Source organism: Nanorana parkeri, unplaced genomic scaffold, assembly GCF_000935625.1.
Source record: "Nanorana parkeri isolate BGI_ZX_2015 unplaced genomic scaffold, ASM93562v1 scaffold346, whole genome shotgun sequence".
NCBI classification, from domain to species: Eukaryota; Metazoa; Chordata; class Amphibia; order Anura; family Dicroglossidae; genus Nanorana; species Nanorana parkeri.
Genome location: NW_017306614.1, coordinates 1,027,835 through 1,048,244, shown reverse-complemented (window position 1 = coordinate 1,048,244; position 20,410 = coordinate 1,027,835). Strand labels below are relative to the sequence as shown.

Here is a 20,410-nt window from a genome sequence, read left to right as displayed (position 1 = left end):
AGCCATCACCAGAATTATTGTCTATATTGGAAGATTTCCCACTCATTCCTGTTCTAATGACAACTCATATTTTCAATTTTCTTTCACCTTAAGCCTCAGTGATAACGGTCCCAGTGGCGCTGGGTATCTTGAAGTGCTGGTCTTTTCTCAAATAAGTGTAGCTTGCCGTGTTGCAGTCTGATCACTGAGGGAGAGGAGAATGAGGAAATGCTTCCTCCTGCCTGCAGTAGACTGGCATAATTTCAGCCTAGGCAAAGTCACTTGACCAAAACTATAGGGAAATATCAGGAATGTATTCATGCAAACTTGTAAAGTTAGTGAAAGGTCCACTTTAAGGCTGACCAGGAGGAACCTGCACTGTGATGGAGCCAGCGGTTACTTGCGGCCAGGTGTACTTTAAGACGATATGCCCGAGGATAAGCTGTACAGCTATATATGGAGCAAAATGAAATGTTTGTCTATTTATGGCGTTGGCTGGAAAATTACAGATAAAGCCAGACATAATGTCGTTACCCAGATAGCACTGCGGGAGGGCAAGCACAAGTCATCTAAGTAAAGAAAGTCATTTTTATGAACTCCAATATCTGAACAGAAAGGTCCAAAGTTGATTAAAGTTCCAGAAGTTAACAGAGTGACTCAAAGCCATATCATTCCTGCTACCTGATAAACGTATATGGTTCATGTCATGTCAGCCACATATAAAGGAGTAAACCCGGTCACAAACATCTCATATAACCTTTAACACATTAATGTCATATTGAAAATCATTATATATATTATCTTTTTTTTTTGCTGGTGGCGCGATGCACACTAAAAAATTGTCGGTGGGTTGGTGCACAATTAAAAAAAAATTACGTTAGCAATTACATTTATTTGAGAGTTACCATCAACTCTTAGGGCTTGTTCACACCAAATGCGGACCAGAGCTGCATGAGTTTCTGCACATGTAGTGCATTGCTTTTTGACACTCCGAGCCGTTTAAAAAAAAAAGGCCTTTCAGTGCGTTTGCATGCATTCAAGAGCAGAAAAAAATAGGACATGCTGCAGTTTTTCTACATGGTCTGGAACTAAATGCTCTGTTGTGGACTAGAGCTCAAAATCGGAAATCGGTAGGTGGTGGATAACTGGGAGTTTAATAAGTATATTCACACACACGCATTACACACAGACAGTATACAGGTGAAACTCTAATAATTAGAATATCGTGCAAAAGTAATTGCAGTAAGTGCTGCAAAAGGGGCCCAAACCAAGTACTGAGTACATATGCATGCTTGTACTTTTCAGAGGTCCGATATTGTTCTATGTACAATCCTTGTTTTATTGATTGCATGTAATAATCTACTTTTTTGAGGTTGTGGATTTGGGGTTCTTGGGGTTTTCATGAGCTGTAAGCCATACTCATCACAATGATGACAAATCACGGCTTGAACTATCTTGCTTTGCATGTAATGAGTCTATCTCATATATTAGTTTCACCTTTTAAGTTGCATTAGTGAAATAAATGAACTTTGCACAATATTCTAATTATTCGAGTTTCACCTGTATATCTCGAGAAATGCGGGCTGTGACCAGTGGAAACATCGGTATAATAAAACCGAATTGTTTACTCCTGTTTGAAGAGCTCGGAGTGCCTACTGAACTCTTGCTATACTTCTGCTATCGTGTGCAGCACTGAGACATGTTTTGCTGGATTGTGTGCTGGTACCAACTTTCTACATTATGTGTATATTTTATAATTGTTATATACAGTATATGCTACACAGTACATTAGCAAACTAAATGTCATTCGGTCAGGGTTTTCATCTACTTTTATTTTGCATTTGCCTTAGAGTATATAGCTTGGCAAAATTATAGTAAAGTGAAAATTTAGGCAAAGTACCAAATACAATGTAATAATATGGACGCCCAAACATTGTTGAATATTTAAATATAATATGTAAGGTGTAGAAACCTGTGCTGTAACCTACCGGCAATGCTAATTACCACTCCTATGCAGCAAAACATACGACAGCTGTGAAAATAGCAGCGACTGCGCCTCCTCAAATACAGACAAAACACGATATACTTAAAATAAGCCAAAAGACACCAAGAGCTAAAAGGTAAATACTGAAATACCGGTCAGATACAAGACATAAATTAGTACAGCTCCAAATTCATTATTAAATAAATTTTATTTTTTAATGCGAGCAGTGTTAGCGCTTTAATTCGAGCTGCTATCAGCCTCTTGCGAACCCCTCTACAGCAAAATGTTCAGACTGGGAGAGGGAGAAGCAGCACAAGGAGCCAATCAGTTGTGCTAAAGTGCTCATGTGCCAACAAGGGACATTCTGATAGGAGGAGAAAGAAAGATGAGCCCATCAGTCTGCTGTTTCTCCTTTTACTACTAAAGAGAGAAATCAAGTCTCCTGACAGGCCAGACAGTGCTGTGCTGTGTAGTAGAGCTGTGTAAACCTTAAGACGGGATAGACAAAAATACAAATCCTTTGAAAGGTAAAACAACCCTCATATCTATTGTATCTGTCTATTTAGCCGTTTGCCTGGAGTGCCCATAATTAAGGGAGTATTGTTCAATGCAGCTTCAAGGACTGTCCCCTCAGGAGAAGTAGAAGGACCCATGACATCATCAGACTGGCCAGAAGAATTTTTTTCTTCAAATCTCCTTCTCAATCCTGACTACCACAGCAGCTGCAAAGATTGCAGGGTGGTACAGTCCATATCGCACGCCACGGTTAGTAACTACACACCAGGCACGCGCCCTCTTCACTATCCTAGCTGCACGTGAACTAAAACTCGGAAGGGGAACTGGCTTGTGTTCCTCCTGTGAAGTACCAGGAATTTTGAAGTGATAGGCTTTGGGGCTGAAAACACAAGCAAGGAAGTTGAAGCACTGGAGGGTAGCTGAAAAGGGTGAGGGGAGGTCAGAAGGTGGTTTTTTTTTATTTGTTGCAAAGTTACGACTACATTATGTACAGGACAATTCTTTAAAAAAAAAATGAAATGCAAGAAACAAGATAAGCTATAAATAATTTATACATTAGCCAGATAAGAAAAAAAGAAAAAAAAAAAAACACTTCTAGAAAAGTGAACCAATTTAAGATACGCAACATATCTATATTTGACTTCCTCTTTTCTATATACTGTTGCAGAACCAAGCCAAACACACTGATATGTGATTCATTGTCTAACACTAGCTACAGACATGAGATGCATGTCACCAGTAATAAAATATTTACATCATTAAAAGGATTATTAAACCCTCGCATATTTTTTTGCATATATCTACTGCTAGCAAGGAGTAGTTATTTGCAAAAACATTTTTTAAAAAAGGTTTTCAAAAGGTTTAAAAACGTACCTGCGTCTCCGCCGCATGCTCCCGTCTGAAGATCTGAAGATTTTTCGGGCGGCCACAAAGGATCATGGGGCGGGCGCATGCGCAGTTCAGATCTTCAGCCGGGAGACGAGGAGAGACACTGGTAAGTCAATGGAGGCAGCGTGCACCCGCACAGACACCGTGGGACAGAAAGTGTCAGGGAGAGGAGTCAGCGCTGATCAGAGACCGACACCTGCGCTGGAGGACTCCTGAAAACTACAGGAAAGAAGATGATCGATCAACAGGTGGTGCAAAAAATGAAAAAAGGGCCTCAGTCATGAAGGGGTTAAGGCAGTGGTTCTCAACCTGTGTAACCTCAGGACCCACATTTGTTCTAGGTCATTAAGTCGTGACCCAAGTCGCACTGCAAAGGAAAGCAGGGTATTAGGGTACCCTGTGTTCCGATGCAGCGTACGAACTGTGGAGGGGAGTTTGGGGTACCATTCAGATGAATGGCAACGCAACATACCTCCCCCACCAGAATGCCCAGTAGGTGCAATTGCATTGTACAGTGCGTTAGTACTAGTTAGTACTGTGCTAGTGTGAACGGCCCTGAAAACTACTGACATACACACACAACATCACACACACACACACACACACACATAAATGTTTAACTTTTTTTTTTTAAATGTTAAGCTCCACCAACTCTTAAAAACAAAGCCACAGGGACTCTAGTACACACAATCACACACAGACACAAACATACAAAGATTGAACTTGAAGGACCCGTGTCTTTATTCAACCTCAAATACTATGCAACTATGTAACCCAGTCTCCCTACCTTACGAGAAGGGGAGTGGATCTCAGCTTGGGGTCCAGTGTGGGCTGCTGTGCTGTGACGGAGCTCCATCCGTATGTGCATTGCTGGTACAGCTCCTTTACATGTCCTGTAGAGGTGCCGAAAGCCAGAATGTGACTTCATTCCAGTCCAGGCACCTCTACAGAACATGCAAGGGAGCTGTAAGGAATGCACGTATGGATGGAGCTCCCTCTAGGCCATAGCCCCATCCTATTCCCACCAAAAGCTGACACTCGGCTCTGGGCAGCATATTTTCAATGGCTGCTTGGTGCGAGAACTGACAGTGCTGTGCTAGGGGGAGGCAGAGGAGCCTCTCACCTAGAAAAGTGGAAGGCACGTGGTGGCCCACCAGTTGAGAACCAAGGATTTAAGGTAAGTCCTTACACTAGCTTGGGGGGTGGTCAGGTAATTGCCTTTAATGTCACTTAAAGCATCTTCACATTTCTGTGCCAAAGACCACAACAGAAGCCTTATCCTAGAAAGTGGCCTGGAAAATATAACTTGGGAATAAAGGAGGAAATCATACAACAAGCCATCAGTATAAACGTTTGTAATTTCTCTCTGCAATGGTTTCCCCGACTTTAAATATAGATTTTTCTCTAAGCAATCAGTTATGTTGGAGTAGCCAAATCCCTTCTGCATTCTTGTGATGGTAGAATTTACTCTGAACAAAAAGACAATTCATGTTTATGGGCACTTTACACTAATAACAGCATTTCCCCGACCTCATCCTCCTCAGCAGATACATTTGTCTTAACCACACTTTCATCAACTGAAAACCATACATTCACACGTGGCTACAATGGGCCCGTTTCCTGCTCGCTCTGGTGTATTTAAAGCGCGTTCCTTTCTAACATTTTCTATGCACTCCTCACTTTACCCATGATTCTTCACTTCTTCCTTCCCGTCCTTGTGCATTTTACCATGGCACACTATTTAAACTACAAAACGTTAATTTGACAAGCCCTCAAACTTCTCAGATAATGAAACCTATACCATCTGATAAGAACCCCACCTATGCAGTGAACAGACCCAGCTACCGTAGGAGCTATCTTCCAATGGGCTTCTACTGACAGCTGCAATAAGAGGGGGTTTCCTTAAGGTGCCCATACACCGTACGGCCATCGCAAGACTTTTGTCTTGCGATGGTCGTATGCTTATTGAAAGCTCGTACAGTGTATGGGCACCTTTAATCTGAAGCACTGTCCTCTGACTTCCTCTTCTGTCTATGGGATAGGAAGTGAAAGGAAACCTCAACCCTCCAATAGGACAAAGAAAGCAAAATTTTAAAAAAATTGACAGCATTTTTAACCATTCTCTACCCACAATGGAAAAAAGTGGGTTTCAGATCAAATTTAAGTGCTCATTTTTCAGGGTTACGTTAAGGACGAAGATAAAATGTTCAAAAAGGCAGAACATTTTAAGAGATTGAGTGCTAAAGCTGAACCATAGAACATTCAAAATTGCCCTTGCAACAGGGCTCCCCTCGCATTTTGAGGTTTCAATGCTCATTTTTAAACTAGAGTACCATTAAAACCATTTTTACTTACCTTATTAGTTTCTCCTGCAGGCTTCCTCCTCTCCATGTAACCGCTCACCTGTAGCTTTTTTCCTTCGCTCCTCTGTTGACCGTTGGGGTCAGGGAAAAGTACAGTAAAACTGCATTTAACCTAGGCAAAAACTAGCTTGCAACCCTTACAATGCAAGAGAGCCCTACAGCAAGCATAGTGAAGAATCTGGGCCTATGGCGATAGCAAGGCCTGACAACCCCAAACTGTGTGGATATAATGGGGGGAGTCTTAGTGAACACAGTGCCGCCCTCGTTTCGCTAAAATGTACAAGTCAGTGACAAAATGGTCAGATTTAAATCTTATGTTTGGGGTGGGCAGCCAGAGACATTTTATATAACTCCCCCCTCCCCTTCCTCACAAAACACATCTCAGCTTATATACTTGAACACAAAGAGAAAGTTAGATGCCAGGTAGTCATAAAATTCTAACAGTATTATGAACAGTAGTTAAAGTCTAGAAAGCCGGTCCCTGCAGCCTCTCTTCTATTCTGCTCCAGCAATGGAATTTCCCTCAGCGTCCTCATGTCCAATACAGTGACATGACTCAAGGGTTCTTGGCATGCCAGAGCAGAGGGGGAGCGAGGCTGAACCAGTATAGCAATGAGCCGGCTTCGAGTGAATTTATATACCGTATATATTTTTTTGATTTTGCACCTTAGATGAAAATGAGCACTTAACCCTTGCAGTACAAGCTTAGCTCCATTGCAAGGGTTATGATTATTTCTGCCTAGAGATCTGCTTTAAGATAAAAACCAATGTAACAGGATAGCAGCAGTCAGTGCATGGTAGAATTATAATTTTTTTTGCAATGAAGTGTGGGTATGGGATCATTTATGAAATTGCATGCACAATATGGACACCTCCAGGAATCTGAGCTTTTACATAAAATCAATTGTAAAGAAAAAACTGCTTTTTCCCATTTTTACAAATTTGCACTGATATAGCACCCCTGTACAAGGCAAACATCAAATGCTAATGACACAACACTAGAGCTTTGGAGAAAGGTGAGCCACCAAAGACCTGACTTAACTTATAAAATAAGGCAATCTCCATTAATAAGAGAGGTGGTTAGGGTTTGGTTTTCTTAATAATGATGATGTAAGAGAAGAAAACATAAAAATTATCTCACTTTCAAAAGAAGATGTTCCATTGACTAAAAATGAATAACAACAAAGTAGTCTTAGATGACTCATGAGTAACATACTAAAACTCTTGGCAGTGTTGTTTGCCCTGCCTAGTTTTCTCCTGCTGGACAACAAAACACATCCCCCTCTCCTCATCCCTAGAATAGTCCAGCGGGAAAGAACTGGACAGGGTTGACAACAATGCTTGGGATTTCAGTGCCACAGAGCATTTGTTGTCAATCCACAACAGGAAATTAAAAGCTCACTGGACATTCCCGGAGGGATCAACAGGTATTTCTTTTGTACTAGAAACATTTGTAAAGAGACAAAAAAAAAAGCCAAAACCTGTGGGCATTACAAAGATGTACTGCATGTTATGAGGTTTTTTGCCCAGACTTCATTCACACATAATAAGGCGACCTGCACTGTACCGCACCAGATCAACGAAGGTCACTGAAAGGACTAAAAGGACTTTTTTTAAGCGTCCTATTCACACCACAAAGCGTGTGTGGGGATCCTGCATTTTATTGTAGTAAACTGGATGGCACCACATGCCACCGCACAGATGTGCGAAGCAACGCACTGCCATGGGGCGACCTGAATGGAGTGTATACATTGTACACTCCACATAAAGTTTCTAAAAATGTAAACATTGACAGCTCCGGCAGTGTGCAATACAGCAATGCACAAGCCTGTCCAATAAAACGAAGCGTTTTAGTGGACAGGCTAGTGTGAATGGGTCCTTACAGGTTGGGAACTAGAAATACATGGATCATACAATGCAATGGTTCTCTAGGGATATCCCTGCATAGGACAGGCTGTACTGCAACCCACCAAGTAATGCGAGCAACTTCAATATGCGAGAGTGGCTGTTTACTAGGGGGCTGAAGGAAATGGGGATCTCTCAAATTCTAATCTTCCATTTTTTTGGGAGGGAAAATTGCAATAAGCTATCCACCAGGTAGATATTAGTCGGTACTACCTCATCATCTACTATTCAAAATGTCCTCATTGTTGAAAGGAATAGAGAATACTTTGGGGGTGAATAGGCCTGTGTGGGTTTAGTTTGGCAAAGATGGGAAAACTCACCAATGACACTTCAAATTCGGCTACCTCACTAGCCAAAGACAGAAAATGAAAACGCACATCCGACTGGCTCCCACAACAACGACACTACTTTGTTCTTTACACTTACTAGATGTTAAGTAATTCTGCACAAGCACTGATCTAAAGGTCTACGCCTGTAATATAAGAACATAAAGATTATTACTCATCCAAGCTCAGCTAGTTTCATGTAATGAAAGCAAAGAAGGATTATTACATCTATTCATGGAAAATGTTGCTTCACAGACTCTGGAGTGAACATTTCGGCAGTCTGAGTAAATCAAGCTACTCAGTCATTATGGGGAAATATTACCCAATAAAGTGATTTAACCCATAAGATGACAGATTGTTGGGGTATCCTGGATCCCAATCTAAGACACCACTTTTGAAGATGCAAAATATTTTTAGTGTGAAACAAAACAAAAACAGAAAACTTGAGCATGCATAACTATTCACCCCCAAAGTAAATACTTTGTAAAGCCAACATTTGCAGCAGTCTCTTGGTGTATGTCTCTATAAGCTTGGCCCATCTAGCCACTGGGATTTTTGCCCATTCTTCAACCCAAAACTGGTCCAGCTCCTTCAAATTGGATGGGTTTCGCTGGTGTACAGTAATCTTTAAGTCATGCCACAGACTCTCAATGGGATTGAGGTCTAGGCTTTGACTAGGCCATTCCAGGACATTTAAGCGTGTCCCTTTAAGCCACTCGAGTGTTGCTTTAGAAGTATGCTTAGGGGGTCATTGTCCTGCTGGAAGGTGAACCTCTGTCCCAGTCTCAAATCTCTGGCAGACTGAAACAGGTGTCCCTCAAGAACTTCCCTGTATTTAGCGCCATCCATCATTACTTCAACTCTGTCCCTGCCGATGAAAAAACATCCCCACAGCATTATGCTGCCACCACCACGCTTCACTGTGGGGATGATGTTCTCAGGGTGATGAGGTGTTTGGTTTGCGCCAGACATAGTGCTTTTCTTGAAGACCAAAAAGCAAAATGTTTGTCTCATCTGACCAGAGTAGCTTCTTACATATATTTGAGGAGTCTCCCACATGCCTTTTGGCAAACAAACATGTTTGCTTATTTTTTTTTTTTCTGGAAGCAAAGGCTTTTTTTCTGCCCACTCTTCCATGAAGGCCAGCTCTGTGTAGTGTACGGCTTGAAGTGGTCCTATGGACAGATACTCCAATCTCCGCTGTGGAGCTTTGCAACTCCCTCAGGGCTATCTTTGGTCTGTTTTGTTGCCTCTACGATTAACGCCCTCCTTGCCTTGTCCATGAGTTTTGGTGGGCGGCCCTCTCTTAGCAGGTCTGCTGTGGCGTCAATCTTTCCATTTTTTTAATAATGGACGTAATGGTGCTTCATGGGATGTTCAAAGTTTCAGAATATTTTTTTTTTCTTTATACCCCAACCCTGATCTGTACTTCCCCACAACTTTGTCCCTGACCTGTCTGGAGACCTCCTTGGTCTTCATGGTGCTGCTTGCTTATTGGTGCCCCTTGCTCAGTGGAGACTCTGGGGCCTTCCAGAAAAGGTTTAGATTGCACACAGGTGGTCTTTATTAGCCCTGGTGAGACCCCACAAAGCCATGGTGACACCAGGGCTCTGTGGGATCTTGCTAGGGCTCTGTGGGGTCGTGCCAGGGCCCTGAGGGGGTCTCACCAGGCTGGTGCTGGTGATGATTTTTTTCATGAAAAAAAGTGTGCCTTTGCACAAAAAAGGTTGAAAAACACCGCTTTATTTAACTAATTATATGACTTTTGAAGGTTTCTGACTGCACCAGATCTTATGTAGGGGCTTCATACCAAAGGGGGGCGAATACATGTGCACACACCACTTTTCCATTTTTTTTTAGTTATTTTCTTGATTTCACTTCATTTTGGACTATTCCAAAAAAAAAATCCATTACTTTTGCAAATTGTGTGTGTACTAATGTATGTGGATTAAACATGTTTTAAAATATTTGCTCGGGGTTAAGCAAAAGAAAAACTATAAAGGTTTGAACTGGTACAGCACATGAAAATGAGAGAAAAAGGCTCCCTGAGTATTTGTTACCAGTAGCTTAATATGATCAGGCTGCCAAGCAGAACTCCCATCAGTAGTTATTCTACAGCTGCCTGAAGCAGATCCACCACACACAGTGCCTGTCATCCATAAATTAATGAGATTAGCTAAATAAAGCGGCAATGCCCTGGGTACACAGAGTATATAGATATAAGCATTATGTGTAGGTTTACCAGAGCAATCTATTAGCGATAGCAAGATTATAAACAAGGAATGTGAAAAGGTTTCTACGAAGTCAATATATGATACCACAGAGCAAGCTTTTCTTTTCTCCTAGCATCCAAAGCTCTCTCCTCCCCCTGCAGCACCACGCTTGGCCTCCTGTAAGCTTCTATCTTTCTCACTGGGCGCCGGTCTGTATCCCCTCGAATTTCCACTGCCAGCACAGGCGGGGGGAGAGCAATGGGGGTCAGAGGGGACAAAGGCTGGCATCCAGCAGGAAGGAGAGAAGCTGGGGATGCACAAAATTTTTGGCCGCATTTTCAGTCCTTTCCGCATTTTGCCCAAAGCACCACTTTTGGCCAAAATGTTTTGGCGTCTAAAATTTCGGTGCATCCCCAATAATAACCCCCAGCATTGGTTTCAGTGGCCACAGTAATAAACCCCAGCATCGGTTTCAGTGCCCACAGTAATAACCCCCAGAATTGGCATTAGTGGACGCAATAACCACCAGTATTGCTGGTCAGTGTCAGTGCTGTTAAACACCCTCCTCAGATAGCTGGTTAGTGTCAGTGCTGTTAAACACCCTCCTCACCCTGCATTGCTGGTCAGTGTCAGTGCTGTTGAACACCCTCCTCACATTGGTGGTAAGTGGCAGGGATGTTAACACCCCTCCTGCCACTGCACTGGTGGTCAGAGATGATGCAAAGAGCATTCCAGCAGAAGGGTAGCAAATGTTCCCTAAAACCTGACACTGAGGTTTTCTCTAGTTAATTAGCAGGAATGGAGCTAGCTACTAAACAAATCATGCTGACTCCCCTGGATTGGACAGACGGACTCCTAAATTCCATATTGATTTGTCCACCCCTGTGTTACTTTATTGTAGTGTCTGGACAAGCAGCAGAATGGGATAAACCTGGGTCAAAAGCACGAGAACTTTCATGCATGAGGCTGTTTATAATTTTCTCAGGTATATTTTGTTTTTGAACACCATAAGCATTGGATGCTGGATAAAGGGAATGCCTTGGGTTAAGAACAAACAGAGTCCTATGGCTCAAGCATACCAAAGTAATGTCCACAGCTCACAGAAATCAATTCTTCCCTTCAACATTCCAGCACACACTAGGAACCTGAAGTAAGAGGCTGCCTAGCTTCTGTGGGCAGCACAGACAGTACTCTCAAACATTCTGTCATCACTTAGTGCATAGTAAACAAACCCTTTGAACATTAAACTTGTCAAAGTAGCAGAGAAGCATAGGAAATCTTGCAACTGATAATTTAAAATAATATAAAGTGTCAGCGAGTTCAAAACATTTTTTCTCTACATGATGAAGAGCTAAAGCTGAACTTGAGGGAAACCACTAAACACACAGCTAATATACATACAAGTAAACTATTTTACCTGCAAGAGCAAATGCAATTCTGTTCAGCCACTCTTGTGATCAAGGTCCACAAAGTCCTGGAACCCTCTGCTGACTACACATAGTTAGAAAATATAGCTGTGTCACAACAAACCCCAGCTTGTGACTGGACAATGAAGGAGCATCAGGACACTGCTGTAGTCATATCTGTGCTCTCCTGTCCTGAAAGCATGTTCACAGAGTTAGACTGACAGCACTGTGCAAAGCAAGGGATCCCGAATTGGCCTAGCCTGCTACCCAAGCCAATCTATGCGCTGCTGTGTAAGAGACTAAAGGAGGATAACAAGACAGAATCAGGTAAAATGCTCAAAATCAATGCTAACTGCATAAATAGTGATTTGGTCGTGTTTTCAAACATTAAGCTACTAATAGTTTCTTATATCACAGGGACTCCAATTCTGAGATCTTTATTCTTGGGTTTCCAAGGGGCTTCAGCTTGTATAAGAGCATTTGCAGAGCTTTTAGCTAGGGCGGCAGCTAACGATTATTTTAAAAAATCGATTAGATGCTCGATTATTTTTTTCGATTAATCGATTGGTTGCATTACATCTCTCTCTATAATGAGAATAGTTCACAACTATTCTCATAATCTTTTTATCCAATTTAGTTGCGCTAGGATACAATGTTCAGTCACCAGCTGCAACAATGTATACAAGTGTGATCAATGTGAGCCAATATGTTGCGCTTGGTGATACCAAGCGCAACATATTGGCTCACATATTCTCATAATCGATTAGTTGTTGCAGTCCTACTTTTAGCAAGCTTTGTAGAAACCTTTAAGGCCTGTTCAAACCATAGTGTTGTGCCAGGCACACGGGATGTGTGTGTTCAGTCCACACCATTACTTTAAACGGCCCCTCCCGGTGTATGTGTGTGTGTGGGGGGTGGGGGGAGGGGGGGGGGCGGGCAGCAGCACAGTGCATTGTATGGAAATAATGTGTGTTGTGGTGAAAAAAGGTAATGCATGCACTACTTTTTTTCACCACACCGCAACATGCTGCAATGCACACCTGCTGGGAGGTGCAGTGGGGTACCATTCAAATGAACGGCAACACATCAGCGCACCTAGCATGCAGTGCAACACACTAAACAGATGGATGCCATGCATTTCTCACAACACCGTGGTGTGAACAGCCCCTTATATACCATTCAGCTCCAATATGGGAATGCTGTCACTTTAAACAAGCTGCTAACAGGCTTAAAGTACTATATGATGCTTGTTGAAAGCCAGCTGAAGCCTGCCAGATGCTTGTTTAGGAGGACTCTGACATAAGGACTGCCATTGTTGAACTCTTTTTCCCTGGCTGCCATGCTGATCTTTCGGTCGCTGTCTGAGTGACTGACCTGGGCAGACAAAAAAAAATCATGTAAATATATTCTTACATAGCCAAAAGGGATATAAATCCACCTCATGTGTACCAAATGCCTATGTACATCTTGTCATTACCAAATAACAGTACCAGTGACATCATCACTGTGCTGGACATAAGCTGTGCAGAGATCAGAGCTGTGGGAGGGGCCATTAGACTCCACCGACCACAGGCTGCCTACAGAAAAGTATAGGAGAGGGCGGATACAAGACCAGTCAACATGCACAGGAAGCAAGAGCAGCAGTGGCCGATGTTTATTACAGGAAGCTCCTGTGCAGAGGCAACATTTTACATTGGATTACTGCTCAGATCTGGAATACACAACGTACACCAAGATTCAAACAAGAGTACACATGACTCTTGTATTTAGACAATAGTTGCTTATCCCGGAGTTCAGCTTTAACTTAGGGACAAATAGTATTTACTTCAGAGAGCCAGCAATGGCAACCCCCCTAACCTCCCTCATAACAGGGTCACTTTAAAGTGACAATCAGCACCCCCATCAAGATCTGGGTTTAACATTCCCAAACTTTTCCTAAGATTGAGCCCATCAGATGCCGGCAGGTGAATGTAAACAGTCAGGCGCAATAGCCAGACTGCTATTGGCCTTTTCAAATTGCAATAGCCTACTGGCTACTGCACCCGCCCACTGAGCAAAGGAGCGGACCTGAGAGAGAACTTACTCTCTAACTTGTTCTGTCTGATGAAGGGGACCCTGTGTGACCCCGAAACGTTGCATTAAGTGTATCACACCATGCTACTGATACGTCAAATAAACAGACGTATTTGATTCACTATTGGAGTGGCAGTGTCTCTTCATATTCTAGTAGAGTACAGTACACTCCTCAGTTTACAATACAAGCGGGTTACAATGGGTTAATCAGACCATAACCCCATTGCAACCCGAGGAGTGTCTGTATTAAACACAACCATTATCATATATAAATATCACTTATGGTCAAACTTTGACACCCAGCACCACCAGTGACTAAAGAACCACTGACAGGATACACCCCACACCTAACACTGACAGGATACATCCCCTCGTCATTTTTAGTGACAGAAGACTTCAGCCCCCACACTGACAGGCTTCTCCGCTCACACAGCGCCTCTCACCCCGGCAATGAACTCTTTGACGACGTCCAAGTCTCCGTTCTTCAGGGCCCACATCAGCTCCTTATCACACATGGCGGCGGAAGGAGGACACACACCGGCGGCCTGTACACACTGGAGTCTCCGGGCCTCTAGCTGCTCACTTCCCACACACACTGCCGGACCCGCCCCCTGTACGTACTGCGTCACCGCGTACCCCGGAGAGTGACGGCCAACAGTTACGGGTAGGGTATTGGTAAACGCCCACTTCCGGGTCTGCGTGTGAAGTGTATGACACGGTGCCAAAGCAGGACAGGAACAGGCAGGGAAGACAGACAATGGCCTGCCTCATACCCTGCTGTGACCTCTGCTCAGCCCAGAGCAGCAGCACCTTCAATCTGTCTGGGCTGTGGGGACAAGTCCCTGGAAAGCCAGACAAAGCTCTACTTCCCCCAGACACATCTATTCCTGTCTCTGCTTCCTAATGCACAGTGACATTCCAGAATCACCACCCAGGCTGTAATAAAATGAGTGCAGCTCTAATATTGACTGCATTGGTATTGTTCTCTTCATCACCCATCTGGTCTTAACCAATAATAAGTCTATACACACAGTTATCTGGTATTCAACTAACCAGAAAAAAAATCCCCTCTGTACTCACTGATCTGCGGCATGTATTATCCTGGAAATGATTGTGTGTCTATTTGTCTTAATTTGCTTTTGATTACTGCATTTCAGTATTAATATGAAGTCAATACAGAGTTTATGTTATGGTATAGTATAGGGTATGGCATTAGTTAGACCTATATTTTTAATAGTACCTCTCAAGCAACCAGAAACTACATTTATCCGGAATCTACCAATCCCCGTGGATGCCGGATAACGGGGAGTTTACTGTATTCAGTTTTAGAGCTGTGCATTTCTTGTCTGCGCCATAGTTTGAGGCTTCTTTCACAGGTGGTTTGACTAGCTCTGCCTGTCACTATGGGCAGCCGGCGTCCTATGCTGACATGTCATAGGCTTCCACTACTCCCTCCGACGTGCACCTCCATAGTTATGGTGTGTGGTATCATGGCCTTCCTCTGCTGAACATTACCTATTTACATCTCACTGCAGAGAGCGCTGTCAGTCATTACTCCCTGCAGGGAATCCCCCCTTCCCTCTCCGTTCCTTCAGTGTTGGCTGGAGGGACAGCTGGCTCTGGCTGTAGAGTGGAAGAGCCAGCTGTCAATCAGGTGGCGGGGTGGATCCCAGCAGTATTGTCAGGATTGTTCCCAGCCGCAGCGCGGCTCTGCGCTGTCAGCATATAGCAGCCAATAGCCCGCTATATGCTGAGTTTTGGGTCACAGGAGGACATAGTAAATGTTAAAGAGAACTATGACAAAAAAAGTTTGGGCCATAGTTCTCTTTTAAGTACTTCTCCCTTTTCATTCCACTTATTTTACTGTTGCTTTTGTCTGTTTTGTCATTTCTTTTCTTTAAATATCTTGCACTTTAAAAAAAATAATTGTTACGCTTTAGCCCTAAATGCCCTAAATATGGAATGAAAAAACTCTTTCCTCTTGCACAATTTTAAGGCTTGACATGTTTGGTGTCTATTTACCCGACGTGACCCCGTCTTTTATATTTTACCAAAAAATTGGGTAATAATGTTTTATAATTTATTATAGGGGAAACTTTTTTTTTTTACATTTTCGATAATTTTTCCTTACTATAGTAAAAAATAAGAACCCCCCGTAGTGGTGATTAAATACCACCAAAAGAAAGCTCTGCCCCAAAAAATGTTATAAAATTCATTTCAGTACAGCGTTGCATGAATGAATAAATGTCAGTCAAAGTAACGCAGCGCTGAATACTGAAAAATGGCCTGGACAGGAAGGGGGTTTAAAACCGCGGACTTCAAGTGGTTAAATGCTCAAACACTTTTTTTTTAAAACATGCATTGCCCTGCAAAGTATTCTTTAAATTTCTTCACCAAGCAATTACTGTTATCATGTTTCCAAACAATTGACTCCAACTCTCTCAGCCTAGCTTCCCTGAACTTCCTCTCTAGTACAAGATTACAAGGGACAGCACGGTCTCCAGCATCTGATCATCCAAATTCCATTCAAAAACGAAAACTGAATCGAGCATGTGACTTTTCTGGCCAATCAGATGTGTTTTTTGGTTTAATGCATCCTAATGGGTTTTGAGCACTCATTTTTGCAGCAACATGGGAGCCATCTGATTGGCCAGAAAAGTCACATGCCGTAACGAAAATTAGTTTATGATGCATTAAACCAAAATACACAGAAAAGTCACATGCTCGATTCAGTTTTCGTTTTTGAACAGAATTTGGATGGGATCCGAAATTTGGAAACGGAAATTCGGATGCGGACACATTTGGATGCATTGGGATTCGGAAATTTGGATGTGTGCAAATTCTGAATTTTGGAAAATTCGTCTAAATTTCGATTCGGAATGAAACAACATGTCTAATATCTATTTCAATTGTTGAACTGGAGTCCAGCTTTAATTATAATACATACATCAGAGCTGGGATTTTAGGTGGTTTGGGTGATTTTTTTTAAAAACGCTGCTGTGATCATCCAATTCCCTATTAAGACCGCCGTGTGCCTGCGGAAATTCAATTCAATCTTCCTTTTCAGAACACGCCCTCTATTAATTGTCTTTATGTATTCAAATAATTGCATCGAAGTGCATCGACAAACATCTGGTAACGACTCAGGCAGAGGCGCTGCAGTTCAGATCTCTTCCTCGCGGTGCAGATAACAGTCCTAACTGAATCCATTTTGCTGGATTATTACTCTGTGTAAACTGTTAGCTGTGGCGAGAATCTGTCAAATGGTGTAAAGAACGTCAGAGCAGTCACACTCCATAAAACAGCAACTAGATGGTTTTCGATATACTGAAAGACTGGGCCATGCTTCATTGGCAAACTGACTTATACGTGCTCACAAATTATGTCGGAGCTCCGAAGCAGGTAGAATACAATAGAATGCTGCCGAGGAAACTCAAATCCTTTTACTTCAAAATATGGTTTTCTTTTTTTTTTTTTATCCTTTATTTTCAGTTTTCCATTAAATATGGTTTTCTTAAAGGGAGCCGACTGACGTTTGTTTACCAGTCATTAAAATTTCATGTAAGCTTTTACAAGTTGATGTCACTTAAAAAGTCTTTTTCAATCTGCTAAAATCTGTTGAACGCCGGGTAAAAATGAATTAACCCCCTGCAGTGGGGTTACCCCCGCACTGCAAGGGTTAAATGCTTCTGTTTGCCTGGGGTCAAAAATAAAAGTGTTATACTCACCCGATCCTCCGAACCGGCTTGCTCTTTGACTGTTCCAATGAGCCTCTATCTCCCTTCGCTGCAGCAGTCTGAGGTCCCTGAGTCATCACGTTCTAAATACAGTGTGCAGGACAGGAGGACGCCGAGGGACATACCATCGTACTCACCCAAATGCTCCTGATACTTATCCCAATTCCGGAACTTCCGGAAGCTGGGGGCAAGTCATTATACTGATTGGCTGTAAAGCCAGGTCCATGCTTCCTCGTCACCAGGGAGCATGAAGCTGGCTTCCCGGCCAATCAGAAAGCTGGGGGGCGGGTAATGACTCGCCCCACAGCTTCCTGATTAGTTGGGAAGCTGGCCAATCAGGAAGCCAGGCGGTGAGTCATTACCTGCCCCCCGGCTTCCTGATTGTCCAGAAAGCTGGCTCCATGCTTCCTCGTCACCTTGTAAATATCGGAATAAAATACCAGTACTCGTACTCCATACCGAAAAACCAAAATCGGGGCATTCCTAGTTATTTTGGACCCTAGGCAAAAATAAGCACTTAACCCTTGCAGTGCGGGGGTAGCCCCACTGCAAGGGTTAATAACCTTTTTACCCAGAGTTCCTGTGTAGGTTGTAATTATAAATGTATACGAAGGCAGCCATAATAACACTAGGATGTCTGCTTAGTGGTGCTGCACGGTAGTTGTGCATTATCGTTCTACTCTCTTAGAGGTTGTTTACTAGTCGGGGCTTGTAGAGGAGGTAATAGTGCATTCCAAATGGATTTCCAGCCAAGAGGAACCGAGTGGAGAAATTATGTAAAGCAGATAGCACTCCTGTCAACAATCTTAAAATGTGGACTATGACCGGCACATTGAATGTTCAGAGGAGATCTATTCATTGATTATAGTATAATGAACGTTTCAGAGCACATAACTTTCATAGACATCTCTCTCTGAATGTTTGGCCAACAATCTTGTGATTGATACAAAGTTACATTGTTACAGTCTGATCACAGGGCTTCATTCTGCCTGCAGAAGACTGATAACATCTCAGCCTGGCCAGAATCAAGGGGCTCAAGTACAGCATTTTAATGATAAAAGGTGCAGCTTCACTGGAAAATTATAATGTTTCTGTATATTGATATATCAGGATCCGTCCTGATATGCCAGGATACATCCTGACATAATGATACGTCGGGATCAAGTTAAGCAGACTTGTAAAGTTAATTAGAAGTCCACTTTAAGTGTACCATTGGATATCTATCTAAATATCTATAAAAATGTATTCCAAAACCTGAGCTCATAATATTCCCCCGCATGTCCCCTCCCCTGACTTCTCCATTGAGATTGTCGCACAACTATCCATCCCGCCCCTCAGTCCAAGGTGGTAGGTGTAATCCTGGACTCTGACTTCTCCTTTCAGCCCCACATCCAATCGCTGTCCAAATCTTGCCGCCTTCTCCTCCATAACATTTCCAAAATATTTAACCAACCACAACGCCAAGATACTTATTCACTCCCCTGTAATCTCTCACCTCGACTAGTGTAAATCCATCCTCGTTGGCCTACCCTTACTCAGATCTCCCTTCACTCTATGATGAATGTTGCTACCAGACCCACCTTGCCAGCCACTCCTCTCTGCCAATCCCTCCACTGGCTTCCGATTGCCCGAATAATAACATTTAAAATACTAACAACAACATACAAAGCCATTCATTCTGCTCCAAACTACCCTACCAACCTCATCCCAAAATATCACCCAAAACGTCCCTTCCGCTCCTTCCAATACCTTCTGCTCTCTTTTACTTTCTCCATCAACTCATCCCCGCACAGTTATTACGTTTTGTATCACTTGCTCTTCCCTTTTAGATTGTAAGCTCTCACGAACAGAGCCCTCTTAAGCCTCTTGTCTTGAATTATATTGTACCTATACTGTCTCCCTTTATTTGAAAAAGCTCTGCACAAACACTATATACACTCAGGGCCGGATTTTTTTTTATTTTTTTTATTAATTATTTCATATTATTATTTTTTTCATTTTTATAATCAATTAAAAAAAATTTCCACCTAACTTTATTGCTACCACACAGCAGAAAACAATCCCCCTGTGTGATAGCAATTGGAGGTGACAGGTTCTCTTTATTGACCCTGTCACCTCCAATACAGGAGTTCTAGCACAGCGCTGTGCTGAAACTCCTGTGACAGGTGAGAGAGGAAGAGCACAGCTCTCCCCTCTCACTGTATACCCAGAGCGGCAGGGGTACTTTTAACCCTGCCGCTCTGCTCACTGCCCGGAGGACGGAACCAGAGGAGAGGGGTAAGTGCAGGGGGGTGGGGGGGAGGCTGCAGACTTTTTACATGTGATCTCGGCGACATCGCCGAGATCACATGCAAACGAACAATCGGCTTCCCTCACTCTACATTTAGTCCTGTTTGTGCAAAGCAGGACTAAATGTAGAGAGGGCAACTTACCCCCCGGCGTCCGGAACTTCCCCACAAGGACACCGCTGCCGCCCCTTTGCGCCCTGCTGCCCCGAGGCCGGGCCTCGGTGGCCTTGAGGGGAATCCGGGCCTGTATACACTGCCTGTCCAAAAAAAAGTCACACACGCAAATATTTTGTTGGACCACCTTTAGCTTTTATTACGGCACGCATTCGCTGTGGCATCATTTTGATAAGCTTATGCAATTGAACAACTTTTATTAACGTCCAGAGTTGCATACATTTTCCCCCAGGATCTTGTAGCGATGGTGGGAGAGTCGGACATTTGAGTAAAGCCTTCTCCAGCACATCCCAAAGATTCTCAATGGGGTTAGGGTCTGGACTCTGTGGTGGTCAATCCATGTTTGAAAATGTCTCGTGCTTCCTGAACAACTCAAACAGAATGTGAGCCCGATGAATCCTGGCATTGTCATCTTGCAATATGTCCAATGTGCCATCAGGGAAGAAAAAATCATCTGATGGAAGAACCTGGTCATTCAGTATATTAAGGTGAGCAGCTGACTTCACTTTTTGGGCACATAACGTTGCTGAAACTAGACCTATTATCCAATGGAAGGTT

General features: G+C 43.0%; 1 protein-coding gene across 1 annotated transcript in view; it reads right to left on the bottom strand.

Moving 5' to 3' along the window:
- MTPN (myotrophin) overlaps window positions 1–14,277 on the bottom strand; it is a 60,224-nt gene extending 45,947 nt beyond the window's left edge. The window contains exon 1 of the mRNA XM_018558555.1: window positions 14,097–14,277. Within this exon, the coding sequence (XP_018414057.1) occupies window positions 14,097–14,168 (72 nt within the window). The 5' untranslated portion in view covers window positions 14,169–14,277. The remainder of the gene's footprint in view (window positions 1–14,096) is intronic.
- Between the last annotated feature and the right edge of the window lie 6,133 nt (window positions 14,278–20,410).